This window comes from Penicillium griseofulvum, assembly GCF_001561935.1.
Source record: "Penicillium griseofulvum strain PG3 chromosome Unknown contig_84, whole genome shotgun sequence".
NCBI classification, from domain to species: domain Eukaryota; kingdom Fungi; phylum Ascomycota; class Eurotiomycetes; order Eurotiales; family Aspergillaceae; genus Penicillium; species Penicillium griseofulvum.
In genome coordinates this window covers 1,901,881-1,917,408 of record NW_024467475.1, presented here as the reverse complement: position 1 = coordinate 1,917,408, position 15,528 = coordinate 1,901,881, and the positions used below count along the sequence as shown (strand labels likewise).

At 48.5% G+C, this 15,528-nt stretch overlaps 7 protein-coding genes across 7 annotated transcripts; 3 read left to right on the top strand and 4 right to left on the bottom strand.

Moving 5' to 3' along the window:
- Positions 1 to 413: 413 nt before the first annotated feature.
- On the bottom strand, positions 414 to 1,856 carry PGRI_052440 (putative CUE domain protein; the record flags this gene model as incomplete). Its single annotated transcript, XM_040792957.1, has 1 exon — positions 414 to 1,856. The coding sequence occupies one exon, from the start codon at positions 1,854 to 1,856 to the stop codon at positions 414 to 416; it is 1,443 nt and encodes a 480-aa protein (XP_040644924.1).
- Positions 1,857 to 4,029: 2,173 nt separating this feature from the next.
- Positions 4,030 to 4,845, bottom strand: PGRI_052430 (uncharacterized protein; the record flags this gene model as incomplete). Its single annotated transcript, XM_040792956.1, has 1 exon — positions 4,030 to 4,845. The coding sequence occupies one exon, from the start codon at positions 4,843 to 4,845 to the stop codon at positions 4,030 to 4,032; it is 816 nt and encodes a 271-aa protein (XP_040644923.1).
- A 782-nt stretch (positions 4,846 to 5,627) lies between these two features.
- Positions 5,628 to 6,778, top strand: pex7 (putative peroxisome biosynthesis protein (Peroxine-7); the record flags this gene model as incomplete). Its single annotated transcript, XM_040792955.1, has 2 exons — positions 5,628 to 5,791; positions 5,887 to 6,778. 2 exons carry the CDS (start codon positions 5,628 to 5,630, stop codon positions 6,776 to 6,778), a joined length of 1,056 nt encoding a protein of 351 aa, XP_040644922.1.
- A 526-nt stretch (positions 6,779 to 7,304) lies between these two features.
- On the bottom strand, positions 7,305 to 8,127 carry PGRI_052410 (DUF1014 domain protein; the record flags this gene model as incomplete). Its single annotated transcript, XM_040792954.1, has 3 exons — positions 7,305 to 7,818; positions 7,882 to 7,982; positions 8,071 to 8,127. 3 exons carry the CDS (start codon positions 8,125 to 8,127, stop codon positions 7,305 to 7,307), a joined length of 672 nt encoding a protein of 223 aa, XP_040644921.1.
- Positions 8,128 to 8,531: 404 nt separating this feature from the next.
- Positions 8,532 to 9,728, top strand: PGRI_052400 (GPI-anchored transamidase; the record flags this gene model as incomplete). Its single annotated transcript, XM_040792953.1, has 1 exon — positions 8,532 to 9,728. One exon carries the CDS (start codon positions 8,532 to 8,534, stop codon positions 9,726 to 9,728), a length of 1,197 nt encoding a protein of 398 aa, XP_040644920.1.
- A 766-nt stretch (positions 9,729 to 10,494) lies between these two features.
- Positions 10,495 to 13,094, top strand: PGRI_052390 (cell division control 45 family protein; the record flags this gene model as incomplete). The annotated part of the gene is made up of 2 exons (XM_040792952.1): positions 10,495 to 11,247; positions 11,298 to 13,094. 2 exons carry the CDS (start codon positions 10,495 to 10,497, stop codon positions 13,092 to 13,094), a joined length of 2,550 nt encoding a protein of 849 aa, XP_040644919.1.
- A 532-nt stretch (positions 13,095 to 13,626) lies between these two features.
- Positions 13,627 to 15,237, bottom strand: PGRI_052380 (putative JmjC domain protein; the record flags this gene model as incomplete). Its single annotated transcript, XM_040792951.1, has 1 exon — positions 13,627 to 15,237. One exon carries the CDS (start codon positions 15,235 to 15,237, stop codon positions 13,627 to 13,629), a length of 1,611 nt encoding a protein of 536 aa, XP_040644918.1.
- Positions 15,238 to 15,528: the final 291 nt, after the last annotated feature.

Below are 15,528 nucleotides of genomic sequence, written 5' to 3'. Positions count from 1 at the left end.
GACCCCTTAAAAGTGTGGAGATCGCGTCCACTTTCCGCCTGAGCCACAGTATCTGCGTATCACTGGAGTTGGGTCCTATTAATCATTAGTTTTAGGATTCATTGCTTGTATCTCTTTCGTGATAACTGCTATACTTCATTGCTACATCAACCTAAGAGTTTCTACAATAGGTTAGTCATATATATATATATAGAAGGAGTGGGCCAATTTTCTGCTGGCAATAAAAGCCAATAGGACTCAAATTCGCCTTCCTGGAGTTATGCAGTCTAGGTAATACCACAGTCTTCAAAGTTTTTGTGGCAAATGAATCTGTCTTTGTGCAGTTGTCCGTGTTACTTCGTTTCACTTCATTTCGTGTATCCGAGGTCAAATACGGGATCATTCCGCATCTCTATCATACATAAGGTTCATAACTATTGAGATGCCGAAAAGTTTGCCAAAGGAGGAGCCTTTTCCTGAATGACTTCCTTTCCCCACACCGGATCCCCGTCATCATCGAACTCAGCCCACTGGAAGAAAGAACATCCTTCCTTTCCTGGTGCATATCCAGCATAGCACATCCACATGTACCTCCCTCGCGTCTCATGTTTGCGTTGGACACACCGGAGGATCGTGGGTTCGTCACACATGCAACGTGGCGTGTAGCGTGGGTGCAGAGTATCACGGTACCAACGATATGTGATATTGATACGTTTGTTCCCGGAGATCGGATGTGGGGAAATGGTTTGAGTTGGAGCGATAGAGTGTTTCCACTCCTCTTGCATTTCTGCATGCATAATAAGGAGAGAATTGTGTGGGAGATGGATTGAGATTTGGCCCTGGGCGTCAGCGCGTGCGGCCGATGCAGTCTGGTTCCGTGCGGAATTTAAAACTGGACTGGTCTTTTTGGCGTTGTGATCTTCTTCCGTAGTCTCGTCGTCATCCCGAGGTACTATTCGACGGACTCGGAATTCGCGTGTCACGCCCAAGCTCAGGCTTCCTATCACCGGGTGGGGACCGAGATAGGTGAGTTTGTCGGAGTGATATCCCACGCTTTCACTCGGCCCGTCGTAGCAGTTGACAAATGCTGCGTTGGGTCGCCACTCTTTTGGGGACATGTACTTTAACTTCTTTCCGTCAGGATAGACGTCTCGAATTCGTTTGCTGATCTCGTTGTTGACACTTTTCTGTACTTGGCGTGACACTAATCGTAGCTGTGGTGTTACCTGGCGCACATTTGACAGATATCTGCCACCATAAGTGTATTCCGAAGTCTGTTGCCGGTGTTCTTCGGGTGTAGAGACATACACGGCATTCGTGTGGGGACTCTGGACGGTGCGGTTGAAGAGTTGAAAGTCGTATCGAGAAAAGTGCTTCGATTCATCAAGTAATTCAAGTAGAAGTGCATCTGCTTCTTTAGCTGGCAGGAAATTGTGGATGATAGTACAAGGTGTGTAGGCTGCAATATCCTCAGGCGAATAAAGGTGTAATGTTTTGCCCTTTTTTAAGGGCGGAAGCTTCTTATTCCTCGCGCTTTCATGTATGGGTTTCATGCTCCCATCTTCGGTCGTTGTAAGAATATGTGATGAGAGAGATGTCTGCATGCCAAATGCTGAGGCAACAGCAGCCCGCTTTTTGCCAACAGGTGTGCCTCCTGTGGAGCCTTTGGCAGAGAGGAGCTCAGTAACAGCCTCCACAGACCCTTCACAGGATACAAGTATATCCAATAGCTCATCCTGTTTGATAGCCGGGTAGAGAGATAGTAGTATTGCTAGCTTGGTATCAGTGGTGTCTTCGTGGGGATCTGATGGTTCGTTCCTGGGCTCATCGCTTAGAGCCGATAGCCGTGGACGTTTCCTGGATATGAAAGCATCCATGTTTTAGGTTCATTATTTCAAGTGATGAATGGATATTTAAGGTGATCGATTTGATTGAAAGTCACGATAAAACGTTTATCGGCACATGACTGCCGTCGAAGTGACCAATCGGGTTACGATGTTATAGATATAGTCGAATGGGGCCGATGGCTGCCTAGATGGACTATTATGATATTCTGGTTAAATTACCCTGTATCAAGATGAATAGAGTGAAATGTCAGGTTTGGGAATTTATTTTTCGCTATTAGCGGCCATCCGTTACCAAGAATTCCTCCAGCTATAGCACTAAAAAGGGAAAAAGAGACACACAAGAGGCCCAAAAAGGTTATCTAAAAAAACACTCTTGAAAAACCAACAGGAAAGATTGTACTAATAATATCTTAGGATAAACCTCCTGAATTTGAGGTCGGAAATTGGCCTTTGTACTCCGTAGACAAATTGGACATCGGCTCTGAAAAAGCCAAACTCAGGTAAATAACTATGAGGTTATGGTCATAACTTTTCGGTACTCAAAGTTGGCTCATTTTAATCCCATTTTCAGAACAAGTTTAGCCGAGCAACACCTAAATATCTCATATCACCATTCAATCGGGAACAAAATCGTATCAAATACCATCGTACTAGGATTCAAAGATGCAGCGTTCTCACCACAAACAGAAATCAAAGAATCACAGAAAAAGCAGAGTCCAGATACCTTTGGTTTCATCCCTCATTTCCCGAATCAGAAGAGAACGCCCCACGCTACTTTCTTTGGAAGACAGCGTTCTAAACAATATACACCAACGTCTTTCCCTGGTCGACGGAGCTTGTCTATCCCTCAGCTGTAAAAGATTTTACGGCCTATTTGGTGCGACCCTAAAGCAAAAAGAGTTCAACTTCCCACGACTTTTACAAATTCGGATCCCTATTCTATGCGTGAATAGTACAAATGTGCCACGGAACCAACTTCTTCTTCGACTCGAAAATCGCCGCTGGAACTACTGCGGTAAATGTTTAAAGCTCCATCCACGAAAGGAATTTCCTAGAGCTTCACTTCAGTATCCAGCTCGAGGGAGGTCTTGTACGAAATACTCCGGTATAGTTGACATATGCCCGTGCGCCGCTTTGACAATTCGTGAACGAGGGCGTATTGTGAAACTCCTCAAATCACCTACTCCTACTGCGCTATCCCAGGCTCAAATCGGCCCTTTTAAATTTGGCCATACTGGTGGGCCTCATCTAAGTCATAGCTGTTCATTGGTCGATACTCCTAACAACAACGCCCGAGTCGAGATGCGTATATATATCAACAAATCGGACCATCTAGTTATACATGCTCGGTACACGATGGGTTTCTCTACCCTCCCCGCTATCTTTTGCTGTCCCCATGAGAATCTTATCTCATCCACATATTTGAACTTGGACAATCAAATTTGTGCGCAATGTTGGACATCGATTTACCGAAACCGCATATCCCAAGGTTTGGAGAGTGCTGTATTTGACGTAAAACGGGATCTGGGCAGTTGCGAATGGCCTGCAGATTCCCGCTGGCTCTCTAACTGCCGTCTTACTGGAGATGAGTTTTCCCAAGATCTGAAGCTATGGTAAGTGCATGCATAGAAAGCGAACTAACCGAATGAAAATTATTAATAATCGTAGGTCTTCCCCACAACTCACAAAAAAGATGAAAGATAATTATAGTGAATGGTCGAGGGAATATAGGGAAGATCAACTGCTTCAACAAGAAGAATACTATGCCCGGATACGACGTCACCAGGAGCGTTCGTATAGCGAAGCATACCAGAGCACTCCTTACGATAGTCCCGCTTTAGATATGCTTATGTTCAACAATTCTATTTTAGATACGTGTGTGTGCTCAGACACATCTTGCCTGTGGTAACAGAAGGAGAATGAAATGAAGAATGAGGGATTTATATAGAGGTTGGTCGATTGAAGTCAAAGCCAGTATGCTCCCCGTTGCTTTAATAAGAGAATCATCGGGATGCAACGAAGCTTCGCTTGTTGCTTTTGCTCACGAGAAAGGAAAATGAAAAGCACGGGAAAATGTCGAAAGAGGCATTGGCTTCTAGCTAAAAAGAAAAATATAGCCTAATTGCTCTTGAAAATGTTGAAATAGTGGACATAAGCGGCTAGCCATTATGAAATATATTTGACAAGAAATAGATTCAAAAGGCTAGCTTGATATACTCTTCCAATTGCCATCTCCCATGTATACATTTCCCTCCCGATGATAATCAACCAACCATTTCAGTTGACGGAGCCCATCAAAGACCTCTACCAATGCACTCAATGCCACCCTCGTCCACCCATAATAACTCCCACGATGTCCCCTAACCCGCTCAGATACACCTTCCACATCGTGTCGCGCAAGCGGGTGATCGCCCATCCTCGAATCCGGGAAATTCTCCTCAACAACCTTCACCCAACATCCACCTACATCAGCATCCTCCTCGGCCATCGAGCAAAAATCTAAGACACACTTCATGTGCGCCAACGCTTCATCATCTAGCATCAAGCATATGCGCAGTCTGCTCGGAAGCTCTGTTTCAGGTATCCTAAGCGACACCTTGAACTCATGGAAAGCTTGCCGGACCCCTTCCTCATTCATATTGGTGTACATCTCTCGCGAGCTGAAGACCTTGGAAGAATATGTCTCGGTAAGAATTTGGATTTCTTCATCGGAGCCTGTAAATGTCCGGCGCAATGCCCGTTGCACGGAATTGTTGAGGTAGCGCAGGAATACGGGCAGGAGGCGTTTGGTTTCTGGAGCGTACGAGGTGCGATAGACGATAGGTCCCCATGATAGGGTGAGAAAGTCGCGCTCTGGGCCTGGAGGTAGGGATCTTAGTCCTGGTAATGCTCCGAGTCGGTAGACTTCTTCTTTGAGGAATAGACTGGCAGGGGTAGTAGTGTGCTTTGGTACTGGCGTTGGGTTGTCGCCTCCCGGTTTGGGTGCGATTTGGGTATCATATTGTCTTGAGGTTATCATAGTGGCTGATTTGTATGTTAAGATAAGTGCATATTCAATTAGGATTAAAGCTATTAGACTAAGAAGCAGATTTCAGAAGAGGCCAACCATGGCGTCATTCCCATACTTTGCTAAGGCTGAGGCAAAATATCGGGTGGCTCAACTTGTACCTATCCAATATGATTGGCTCCATTACATGTGAGTGAATTGAATACTGGGGGTCTAGAATGAATCCCCATTACTGTTGCAATTAGGGCTGGATGCAGATATAGATGTAGCCCGCTGACGTCAACGATCACGAACATCTATACTTCACCTCATTGATCTATATATGAGTACAGACTTACCTTATTTGCATTGAATATAATCTAAGCGGCAATATATTGAGAAACAAAGCCTGTAGAAAATATGTTAATATAAATCATATGTCGATGGACATGCTGGTGGGTTAACCATCAAAAAAATAAGAAAGGTTTGCGAAAAGAACACTAAGAAGAGACAATCTTCAGGAACCAATTGAATTGATGCGATTTCAGTAATAATATAATGCAGATATAAGCAATAAATCAACAAAAAGTGAATGTGAAAGTATAGAAAAATGCCGTGCCTGAAAGCCAAGGAAGGACCTCGGCCCATCTGATCCCCGCAATCCCGAGATCATACGAATCTAAACTTGGACACCTTCGTGACTGACGCTTGTCTTTTTGATACCCTATAGCTTGTTTCAAGGTCTCCTTTGCATTTTCTCTCTTTTTCTTTCCCTTCTACCCCCTCGAGCGGCCGGGGCTCATCAGCTACTCATCATGCTCCATTACCGCACACAAGGATACCAGGGTTGCGCTGTCAAATACTCCCCGTTCTTTGACAATCGGCTGGCTGTTGCAAGCTCCTCAAATTTTGGCCTAGTTGGCAACGGCCGCCTACAGGTCCTAGAGTTGACTGCGAATGGAATCCAACCGCTAAAATGGTAAGTGAGATATTCGCAAGCCCCGCGGCGGGCTGTGCAACAGAATTGGAATTAAGAACAGAATTCTAACCATTCGGCGCTATCACAACCTCCAGGTTTACAACACAAGACTCACTATATGATCTCGCCTGGTCCGAACTCCACGAGAACCAAGTCCTCGCCGCATCAGGCGACGGCAGCATCAAGCTATTCGATTGCACAGCGGACGAATTCCCAATCTCAAATTGGAAAGAGCACGCACGGGAAGTATTCAGCGTAAGCTGGAACCCCGTTGCAAAAGACCGCTTCTGCTCAAGTAGCTGGGATGGCACAGTCCGCATCTGGTCGCCGCATCGCCCGCAGTCCCTCCTCACCCTCCCAACACACAGCTGCACCTACTCCGCCTCATTCTGTCCACACAGCCCAGACATCATCTCGTGCGTGACGTCAGACTCATACGTGCGCGTTTTTGATCTCCGCACCCCGGCCTCCGCCTCCAACCACCTCGTCACCCAGATCCCCATCCACGCCGGTCCCCCCGCGCCTACAATCCCCGGCCAGCCGGGCGGCCCTTCCCCACCCGCTGAGGCCCTCACCCACGACTGGAACAAGTACCGTCCCACTGTTCTAGCTACAGCGGGTGTTGATCGTGCTATCCGGACGTTTGATATCAGGGCCCCGCAACAAGGGCCGCTGTCCACCATGCTCGGACATGAATATGCTGTGCGCAAAGTGGCTTGGTCGCCACATCTTTCTAATGTTCTTTTGAGTGCTAGCTACGATATGACTTGTCGCGTGTGGAATGACCGGTCAGATGCGGGCGCGGGCGGGGATATGGATATGATGCGCGCTGGTCCGGTGGTTGGCGCGGAACTAGGGCGCATGGGTAGACATACCGAGTTTGTAACAGGTATTGACTGGTGTCTGTTTGGAAGTGAGGGCTGGTGTGCTAGTGTTGGCTGGGATGAGAATCTATATGTGTGGGATGTGCGAGCTACAATGTCATAGGATGTTTAAAACCAATTATATATATGGCTCTGGCAGGGTCCAGAGACTGGTCTTTTCTTTTCTGGGTGCAACGGAGCTAGCCCTATGTAGGGGCTTACTGGAGATATTCAAGATATTGGGTTGCTAGGTAGCCTACTATCGGGATAGACTATTTTACACTAAGAGGAATAACTCGAAAGGGATATTGATCATTTTATTTCGTAAGTTTATATACCGCAAAGGGCAAAGAAACAATGGATGGTGCAATGTAAGAACAAATGCGTCACGGTTGTCTATTTCCCGGGCTTAATGTTTAAGCCTCTTGTTTGGCTTATGCAGCGACCCAATGACTCGAAAACGGCTGGTATTCCCATACCGTGCAAAATTGACTCCGAACCAAAATGAGAGCCTCACAATATTGAGCCATCCATGATGGGTATTTGAGACATGGAGACTCAGAACACGGTCAATGCGACAATATCATCACATTGCCCACAATTTCCTGGTATCCATGCCCTGAATGCTTGTGATCCAGCAACAGACCAATCTATTTGCCGCCCAGTCTGCTCTCGACCTTCTTGCGCTCGTTTTCCCGAAGCGCAGCAACCTCTTCCTTGGTGGCATTAACAGCGGCATGCACCTGGTTGAATGGGTTCTCCTCGCTCTTCTCGAATTCCTTCCGGCAGAGCTCCATACGCTGGTTCCGACGCAGACCTGGGTTTTCCTGCTCAATCTCTGGCAAGCGTCTCTCCTCGAATGCAGCATATGCGGCCTTGAATCGGCGCTCGGGGTGTCGGTCGATCTTGGATGTGTCCTTTGAGGCCAGAGACAAGGCGTCTAGTGCGTTGTCAATACCAGTGGCGCTGAGAGCAGATTCCTTCTTGCTTCCAGCAGGAGCATCATCCAACTGTGAAAGATCGAGGCCGCGAGTCTTCTTTTGTGCGGTTTTGGCGTTCGCGCCTTTGGCTTTGGCTGGTTGAGAAGCTTCTTCCGCGGCGAGGAGGGCATCACGCTCTGCCTTCTTGCGGGCAGCTTCGGCTTTCTTGGATTCGGCGTCTTCCCTATAAATTGAAGGTAATTAGCTCGGAACTTGAAAACATGCTCGAGAGGTTGAGTTCGCATACTTCTTAGCATTGCTCTTGGATCCCTTCTTCCATTCCTTTTCCTCCTCTGCAGCCTTCTTCTGGTCCTCAGCTGCCTTCTTTGATGCTGCGGCCTCCGCTTTCTGTACGCCACTGTCAGCTTTTATCCAAATGTTCTTATACTTGAGGGATGTGGCAATAATAGCGGGGGCGGGGTTTAAAAAAACATACACGAGCGTTTCCGGCGGCCTTCTTGGAGTTCTCACCTGCTGCTTTCTTGCCGGCCATGGTGAAATATGATACCCAAACTAAACGCTGAACAGAATCTGAGGAATGGATGTGAAAAGAAAAAGGTGGAATCGAGTTTCTACTCCATGATCTGATCGCGGGACCAATATGCCGACTCCGATGAAGGCGGTGACTATACATGGTCCGTGCGTCGATATTGATGCCTTATGAAGGTGGCATCACGGAAGGTTCCCCAGCATTTGTAATCTCCTATCTCACCTGGGCAACTTCTTGAAGTAGTCTGTCTTCTTCCGGCCATGTGTGCTATGGCCTTGCTATAGACCTTGTGATTGAAATCTACAGGGTTTGATTTGATTTACGTTTTGTCACTGCCGAAATCACATTTACCGGCCAGTGATATATAGGCAGTGTTCCTCCCTACTATGATCTGATCGTCCGTCACAATGGCTTTACTCTTCCGCTTCATACAGGCGTTCGCCTTACTGCTCCTTGCCAGCGCGGTTGTCGCTGAACACACCTCTAACTGGGCGGTACTCGTATCTACGTCTCGCTTCTGGTTCAACTACCGCCACCTTGCCAATGTCCTTTCACTATACCGAACCGTCAAGCGGCTCGGCATTCCCGATTCACAGATTATCCTCATGCTCCCCGATGACATGGCTTGCAACCCCCGAAATGCTTTCCCAGGCACTGTCTATAGTAACGCAGACCGGGCCGTCGATCTATATGGTGACAATATCGAAGTGGACTACAGGGGGTACGAAGTGACCGTGGAGAACTTCATTCGACTCTTGACCGACCGCCTCGACGAAGACGTGCCGCGCAGCAAGCGCCTGGGATCTGATGCCGGCAGCAATGTACTAGTATACATGACCGGACATGGAGGCGACCAATTCCTAAAGTTCCAGGACGCCGAAGAGATCGGCGCGTGGGATCTTGCGGACGCATTTGGACAGATGTGGGAGAAGAAGCGCTACCATGAGCTGTTGTTCATGATCGACACTTGCCAGGCCAATACGATGTACACCCATTTCTACTCGCCTAATATCGTGGCGACAGGCTCCAGCGAGATCGACCAGTCGTCCTATTCCCACCATGCAGACAATGATGTCGGCGTCGCTGTCATTGATCGCTGGACGTACTATGTTCTTGAATTCCTCGAGACACAAGTGACAAGTGTCACTTCTAAACTCAACCTGGGAGACTTGTTCGATTCTTACGATGAGTCGAAGATCCACTCTCAGCCGGGTGTCCGGTGGGATTTGTTCCCTGGAGGCGAGCAAGAAGGCCGCCTGCGGACTGTGGTTGACTTCTTCGGCAATGTCCAAAACGTCGAAGTTGAGAATGCCAATGCCACTGAGCCTGGTTCTCTCAAGGAAGATTTGGCTGAAATTGCGCGACTTGTGGAGAAGTGGCAAAAGCGTGACGAGGAATATTCAGCCATACTTGGTGATTCCGCTGGAAATGCCACCGAAGATCTACATTCATCACCTTTGCAGCTGAAGCTGAAGAGAACTGTTGGGCCGACCAAAATGGCGGAAGACAGCAGCTGGGGCAAGCGGTTAGTTGGCATCTCTGTCGTTGGTGCATGCACCGCCATCTGGGTGGCTGGATCGATTTTGGGCCGCTCATCTGTTTAATATTTGCAACAAAGCAAGTTTTCGTCTGCTTTGGCTGCAATCTTGAGTTTTTTTTCTCTGGGTCTATGGATGCATGGCCATAATGTCTTCGCTGGAATGATTTTGGAGAACATAGCATGTTCATGGCGCGAGGCGTTAACTCTGTGATTATTGAATTTGAAGATATCCTGATCAACAGCCCTTATGAACCAACTATAGGTTGAGACTCGTAAACAAAGTAATCATCCTACTACATATGCAACCAAAATGTCGCAACGTGTTTGTGATTCTAGAAGCGAGTTCGGGATATAAGTTCGCTCAGCATATCAAGGATATCGTCAAAGAGTCTCTATCATCTAAAACTGAAATAATTTGACGTGCTCAGGCGACTGCGCGGTTGGTGGACAGCGAACAAAGGATTTGCGCGTAAGACTCCATTTGGAGTATAAATGAAAGATTTCGCGTAAAGCACCCAATTTGCATTGGGCAATAAGATGAACCAACCCATATTTTAAGAAGTTTAGAAGATCTATAGTGATATTTAATTCAATAAATTAACGAGTAAAACATTCAAACAATAAAATATCCAAGTAATAAGAGAAGGGCAAATATCGTGAAGACAGGCGGCACGTGCCTCCGACGCGTCGCGCTTGTCCACTTCCCCGGCGCTATGGGAGACTCTTTGCTGCAAGGGCTTCACACCAAACCACCTCACATTTCTGGGTTTATTCTTACAAGTCTCTCTTCATGAGCTGTCGCATGACTATATGACAATCCCAAGCTGGCCATGTATCTCCCTCGGCAGCTCATCTCACACCTCTACCTACAACTCCTCCGATCTCACCACCCACTTTCACCACCCGTCTTGATTCTCGTGGCATTAGAGCCAGACGCGCTATGTGCCTGCCGAATTCTCACATCTTTGTTAAAACGCGACTATATCCCTCATAAAATCCAACCAGTTGCAGGATATGGCGACCTGTCGCGTGCGGGGGAGGAGCTGGTCCGCCCGATGCAGACCACTAATGGCGGCAGCGGAGGAGTTGTCGTCTGTCTCGGAGTAGGGGGCCTAGTGGATTTAAGCGAGATACTGGCGTTGAGTAACCCCGAGGACGAGGAGGAAGATATGGGAGGCGTGGAGATCTGGGTATTTGACGCGCGACGGCCGTGGAACCTGGGGAACGTCTTCGGTGGACAAGCTGGGATGGGGCAACCTATGGCTGAAATCGACGCCAATGCGCGACGGCAAGGACGCGGGGTTGATAAAGGGTGTATCACATCCGCTTACACGTCGAAGAATGGCGGAATCATCGTGTATGACGACGGAGACATTGAGGAAGAGCTTCGCAACGAACGAGAAGCATATTACGCGTTACTTGAGATGCCAGAGGTAGACGACGACGAAGATGACGCGAGTGATGACGGATCTGAAGACGAAACGCAAACAGGGTCGAAAAAGCGCAAATCCTGGTCAGGTCGCGAAGACGATGAGGATTCAGAAGGTGATGAGCCGCCTCATCAACGGAGGAGAAGCAATTCGGTAGGTTTCGACATTTTTAAGACCCGACAATGGTCTAACGCATGATGTAGGGATCCTCTATTGCCTCGTCTCCGACTCGCCGGACAAAGACTGGAATCAATTCTTCGAACTCCTCGCGGTCTGCGACACCGACAACTGATTCGCCATCCCCAGCCGAGGCAAGACAACCATCAGCGCGGTCGTTAAAGAAACGTTTGATTAAACTAAAGCGAAAACACGACTCCGTTCTACAATCATACTATTCGTCGGGAACCTCATACTCAGAACCAATTTCGTCACTGATCTACTCTCTGGCATCCGAGCTTGGACGAGATGACAATGACCTGTTGTGGCTTGCTATTGTCGGTGTCTCCAGCCTGGAACTCAGTGGTCGAACAATGACTGGAGTGGGTATTTCGAACACATCAGAATCAGGAGGCTCAGCAGGCTGGGGTGGCCAGCGTGGTGAACACATTCGCCAAATACTTCGCGATGAAGTGCATCGTTTGAACCCGCCTGATCCTTTAGAAGCAAATCGTGACATCCGAGGAGAAATCAACGGTGTCATCCCAACAACAGCTAGATCACCCACCGATACTTCCATCCGTCTTTCTCCCGAACCGCGATTCCTTCTTGTCCGACACTGGTCTCTATACGAAAGTATGCTCCACAGTCCTTATCTCGCCCCAAGGCTGCATGTTTGGACCGAGAATGGCCGCAAACGACTACACAAACTTCTAGCCAAGATGGGAATTAGTCTGACCCAGTGTCACCAATACTATACCCACATGGACATGGAGTTGAAGCGTGTCCTACGATCACGTCTGCTCAAGTACGCCCCTATGTATGGCCTGGATGGGCTCGTGCCATCAGAGGGCACTGGGAGTGCGAGTGCCCGTGAGGGCTGGGGATTTGTGCGTTGCTGGGGCTGGAAGGCATGCCTCTCGGCCACAGACGTGGGTGTTATTGTGGGTGCAATGCTGGAAGTTGGGCCACATGAGACTTTGGCTTCTTGGGACGCTAAACGTCTGCCGCGAGTACGCGACGATACAGAAAACAGTGGAGTCACAGGCGAATCTGACTTGGCTAGTCTGCTACCTCGATTCTGGAGCGCGTACGATGCCCTTTCATTAACGTCCGAATCACCCACGATTCTTCTAGAGTCTTTGCCTCTGGCTCAGCATCTACACCGTGCTATCCTTCGCACTGGTACTTCCTTACTCTCTAAGCATCAAATCCGTCACCTTCGAGCATTCCGCATTGCCGTGGTCAAGGATGGACCTGACGTCAAACTCTTTACAAACCCCGGGGCCTTGACGAAATTGGCCCTGTGGATCGCCGAAGCCATTCGAGTTCAAGAGAAAGAGCGTGGTGACTCAGTCAAGATCGGTCGGAAGAGAGCAGCAGGAACTCCTCTCGTCCTTGCTGGCCTCGATGAAGACCGCGATCTCTATGTAGTCGTCGGCACTGGTGGCGGCGGCGGTGTCGTTGACTTCGCCGCCATGGCCAAGCGCCAGGAGGAGCGCAAGAAGAAGAAAGATGCTAAGGAAAAGAAACAGAAAGAGCAATCAGAGCGCCGATCTCAACGAGCAGCAGAGCGTGCCGAACGAGAAGAAGAGACTGGTGCCGAAGACGAAGAATCAGAAGAGTCCGAGTCCTCATCGGAATCAGAGTCCGAGGACGAGGAAGATCCGCGTGGAAAGAAGCATCTTCTCCGCAACCGATTTGGTATTGCCTTCCAGGAGGTAGTCCAGGAGACGAATGCGCGTGTGCGCATCGACAGCTTCGAGCATTGTGTTGTCGAGGTCCAGAAGGATGACCTCGGTGGCTTCCTCGAAGCATTGAGTTTCCGCAGTGTGGTGGGCTAATCTCTCTACAAACACAATCACGCAGTCTACGACCTGTCTTTGTTTACTTCGCATGGGATGGGAAGGATATATGGGAGGGGATACTTGACTCTGAAACCGGCTACATGCATAATGACCGTTGCATGTTCTACGCTTGCAAGCATTCAAACGCCCTTTATTCTTGCATCTGTCTCCAATGGTGTTTATGGCGTTTCTTGAAAACATGTCTGATTCTATCTAGTCCATAGTTGCATCAAATCTATGCATTTTCGGCCTTTCCGAGTGCCCGCATATCCCCTTGTGAACCTTAGGACTTTGTCTGTTTTAGATACCCAGACTAATAGGAAAAACAACTCTATTCGTCGCCATATGGCGGCACGAATACCCCGTCCTCCGCGAGAGCACCCTCACCAACCTCCGCAGAGTATCACAAGGCCCAAGATCAAATCAACCTGCCAGGGAAGATATTTCAATAATATATGTATAATATCATTTAATTCTGTCAAATTACGGATTTTCAAAGTCGTACATCTCATTTCGACACATGCACTTCTCAGTTCTCTCCTCTCCACCAAAAATTCACACTAATCCCAGCCCTCAATCCACGCACATAATGCCACCACCCAATAGGTATATAGAGACACTCGCCTTCATGAAGAACAGTCTCCACATACTCCGCATCCATGAACCCAGGCCACATCTCCTCCCATTGCTCATACTCAGCCGGAGAAGACTCGATAGCAGCCAGATCCACCTTGGAAGTATTGGACATGTCGACCAGTCTACGAGTCGTCGGCCGAACTCCAGATACAGGATCTGGGTCAGCCGTCTCATCGATAGACGTGACCCATTCTTGTTCCCTTGGGTGGATCTGAGAGTCAGGCGTGCGCGGCGAGTACAGTCGGATATACTTTGTGCCCACGACCTGGGCGAGGATATTGTGGTGGGGGTCGTGATGGAGAGGGGAGATTGTCCACGCGGGTCCGATCCAAGTATTGATGATTGGATCGCTGGGGATGCCCATGAGTGAGCCTGAATCTGAATCGTCGGCTATATCATTTCCATTCGGTGTATCCAACTGGGGCGAGGTTTCAGAGACCTGTGCTTGGGATTTCGCCTCGCGCTCTCGCTTTTTCTTCTCGTACACTGGTGTTCCCGGTTCTGGGCCCGGTGGGGTAATATAACAGTAGTCTGGTACACTGATATCGTTACGCAAGACGGGTATTTGGGTAAGTAGATCGTGTTGTGCCATGTATGCTGTCTCTCCGTCGAGGTTGGTGACCTGAGGTTGGTTTTCTGAACCAGTCGGGGCGAGTTTGCCTTGCCATATATACTTGTCCACAAACTCTTTGAACGGCATAATCTTCTGTCCCCAGTCCTCGTCCGTATACGACCTTCCCACCTCAACCGGGACTAATCTGCGACCCCCGAAGGTACGATCCCACCAGTAGTTCCGTGAAGACCATGGACGCGTCGAAGTGGCTGGCCAGTGATCTATTGCATCTGTTATCACCAGCGGGGTGCGAACATTTTGAATGTGGTGTTCGATGAGATCGAACGACGGTGCCGATAAACGCGGGATTGGATGTTCCAGGTGGGGTTTACGGATTGCATTTGGAGGGAAGAGGGGAGGCGAGAACTTTCTGCGTTTTGCGGTAGGATATTCCGGACTACCAGTGCTGTCATCTTCGAACTTGGGGGGTTCTGTAGCTGCCTGCAGCGTGGACAACAAGGACTCGACCAATTTCTCGCGGAGGGGCGCTCCAGACATGATCAGGACGTGATCAAGGATTGCCACGACGTCTGATAGCCATGGCGCATCCGGAGAGAGCTTCGGCTCTGTTTCTGCATTCTTGATGTCTTGAATAAGTTGTGAGACAACTAGGTGCTGGGTTTCAAATCTGGCTTTGGATATCAGGCCGCATTCTGTGATGATAATGACGCAGGCCTTGACGATAGACGCGTCCGTGTAGAGTCGATGCCAGCAGATGTGCACATCCTTAAATGGAAAGGAGTGTAATTTTGAGTTGGCAAGCTCAAGTGCTTTCTTAGTTTCATTGAAGAGAAGATGTTGGAGGTCAACGTCGCATTGGAGAATGGGGTCGTCCAAGCTTGGCTCGGCGATAACAGACAACGCGTCACTAAGGACTGATGAAAGGGCCATGACTGAGGAATATAAAAGGGAAATAATAAAAAAAAAGGGGCTAGAAATTATCACCAAGGTAATCCTAACATTGAACTCCCCAAGTGTCCTCAAGTTATGGTGTTATGGGTGTTATGGCAAGATTGGTTCTTCCTTCCAAAAAAAAAAAAAATCACAAACCCTCATTTTGGCAATCAAATGGAGAAAAGAGAATGTTCCAATTTTTCTATGTTCTATGACTTTTAATATGCTAGGACTACATTACTAGGGAAACTAAAGCCAGACATATAGGAGATTTGCAGATTGCAGGGG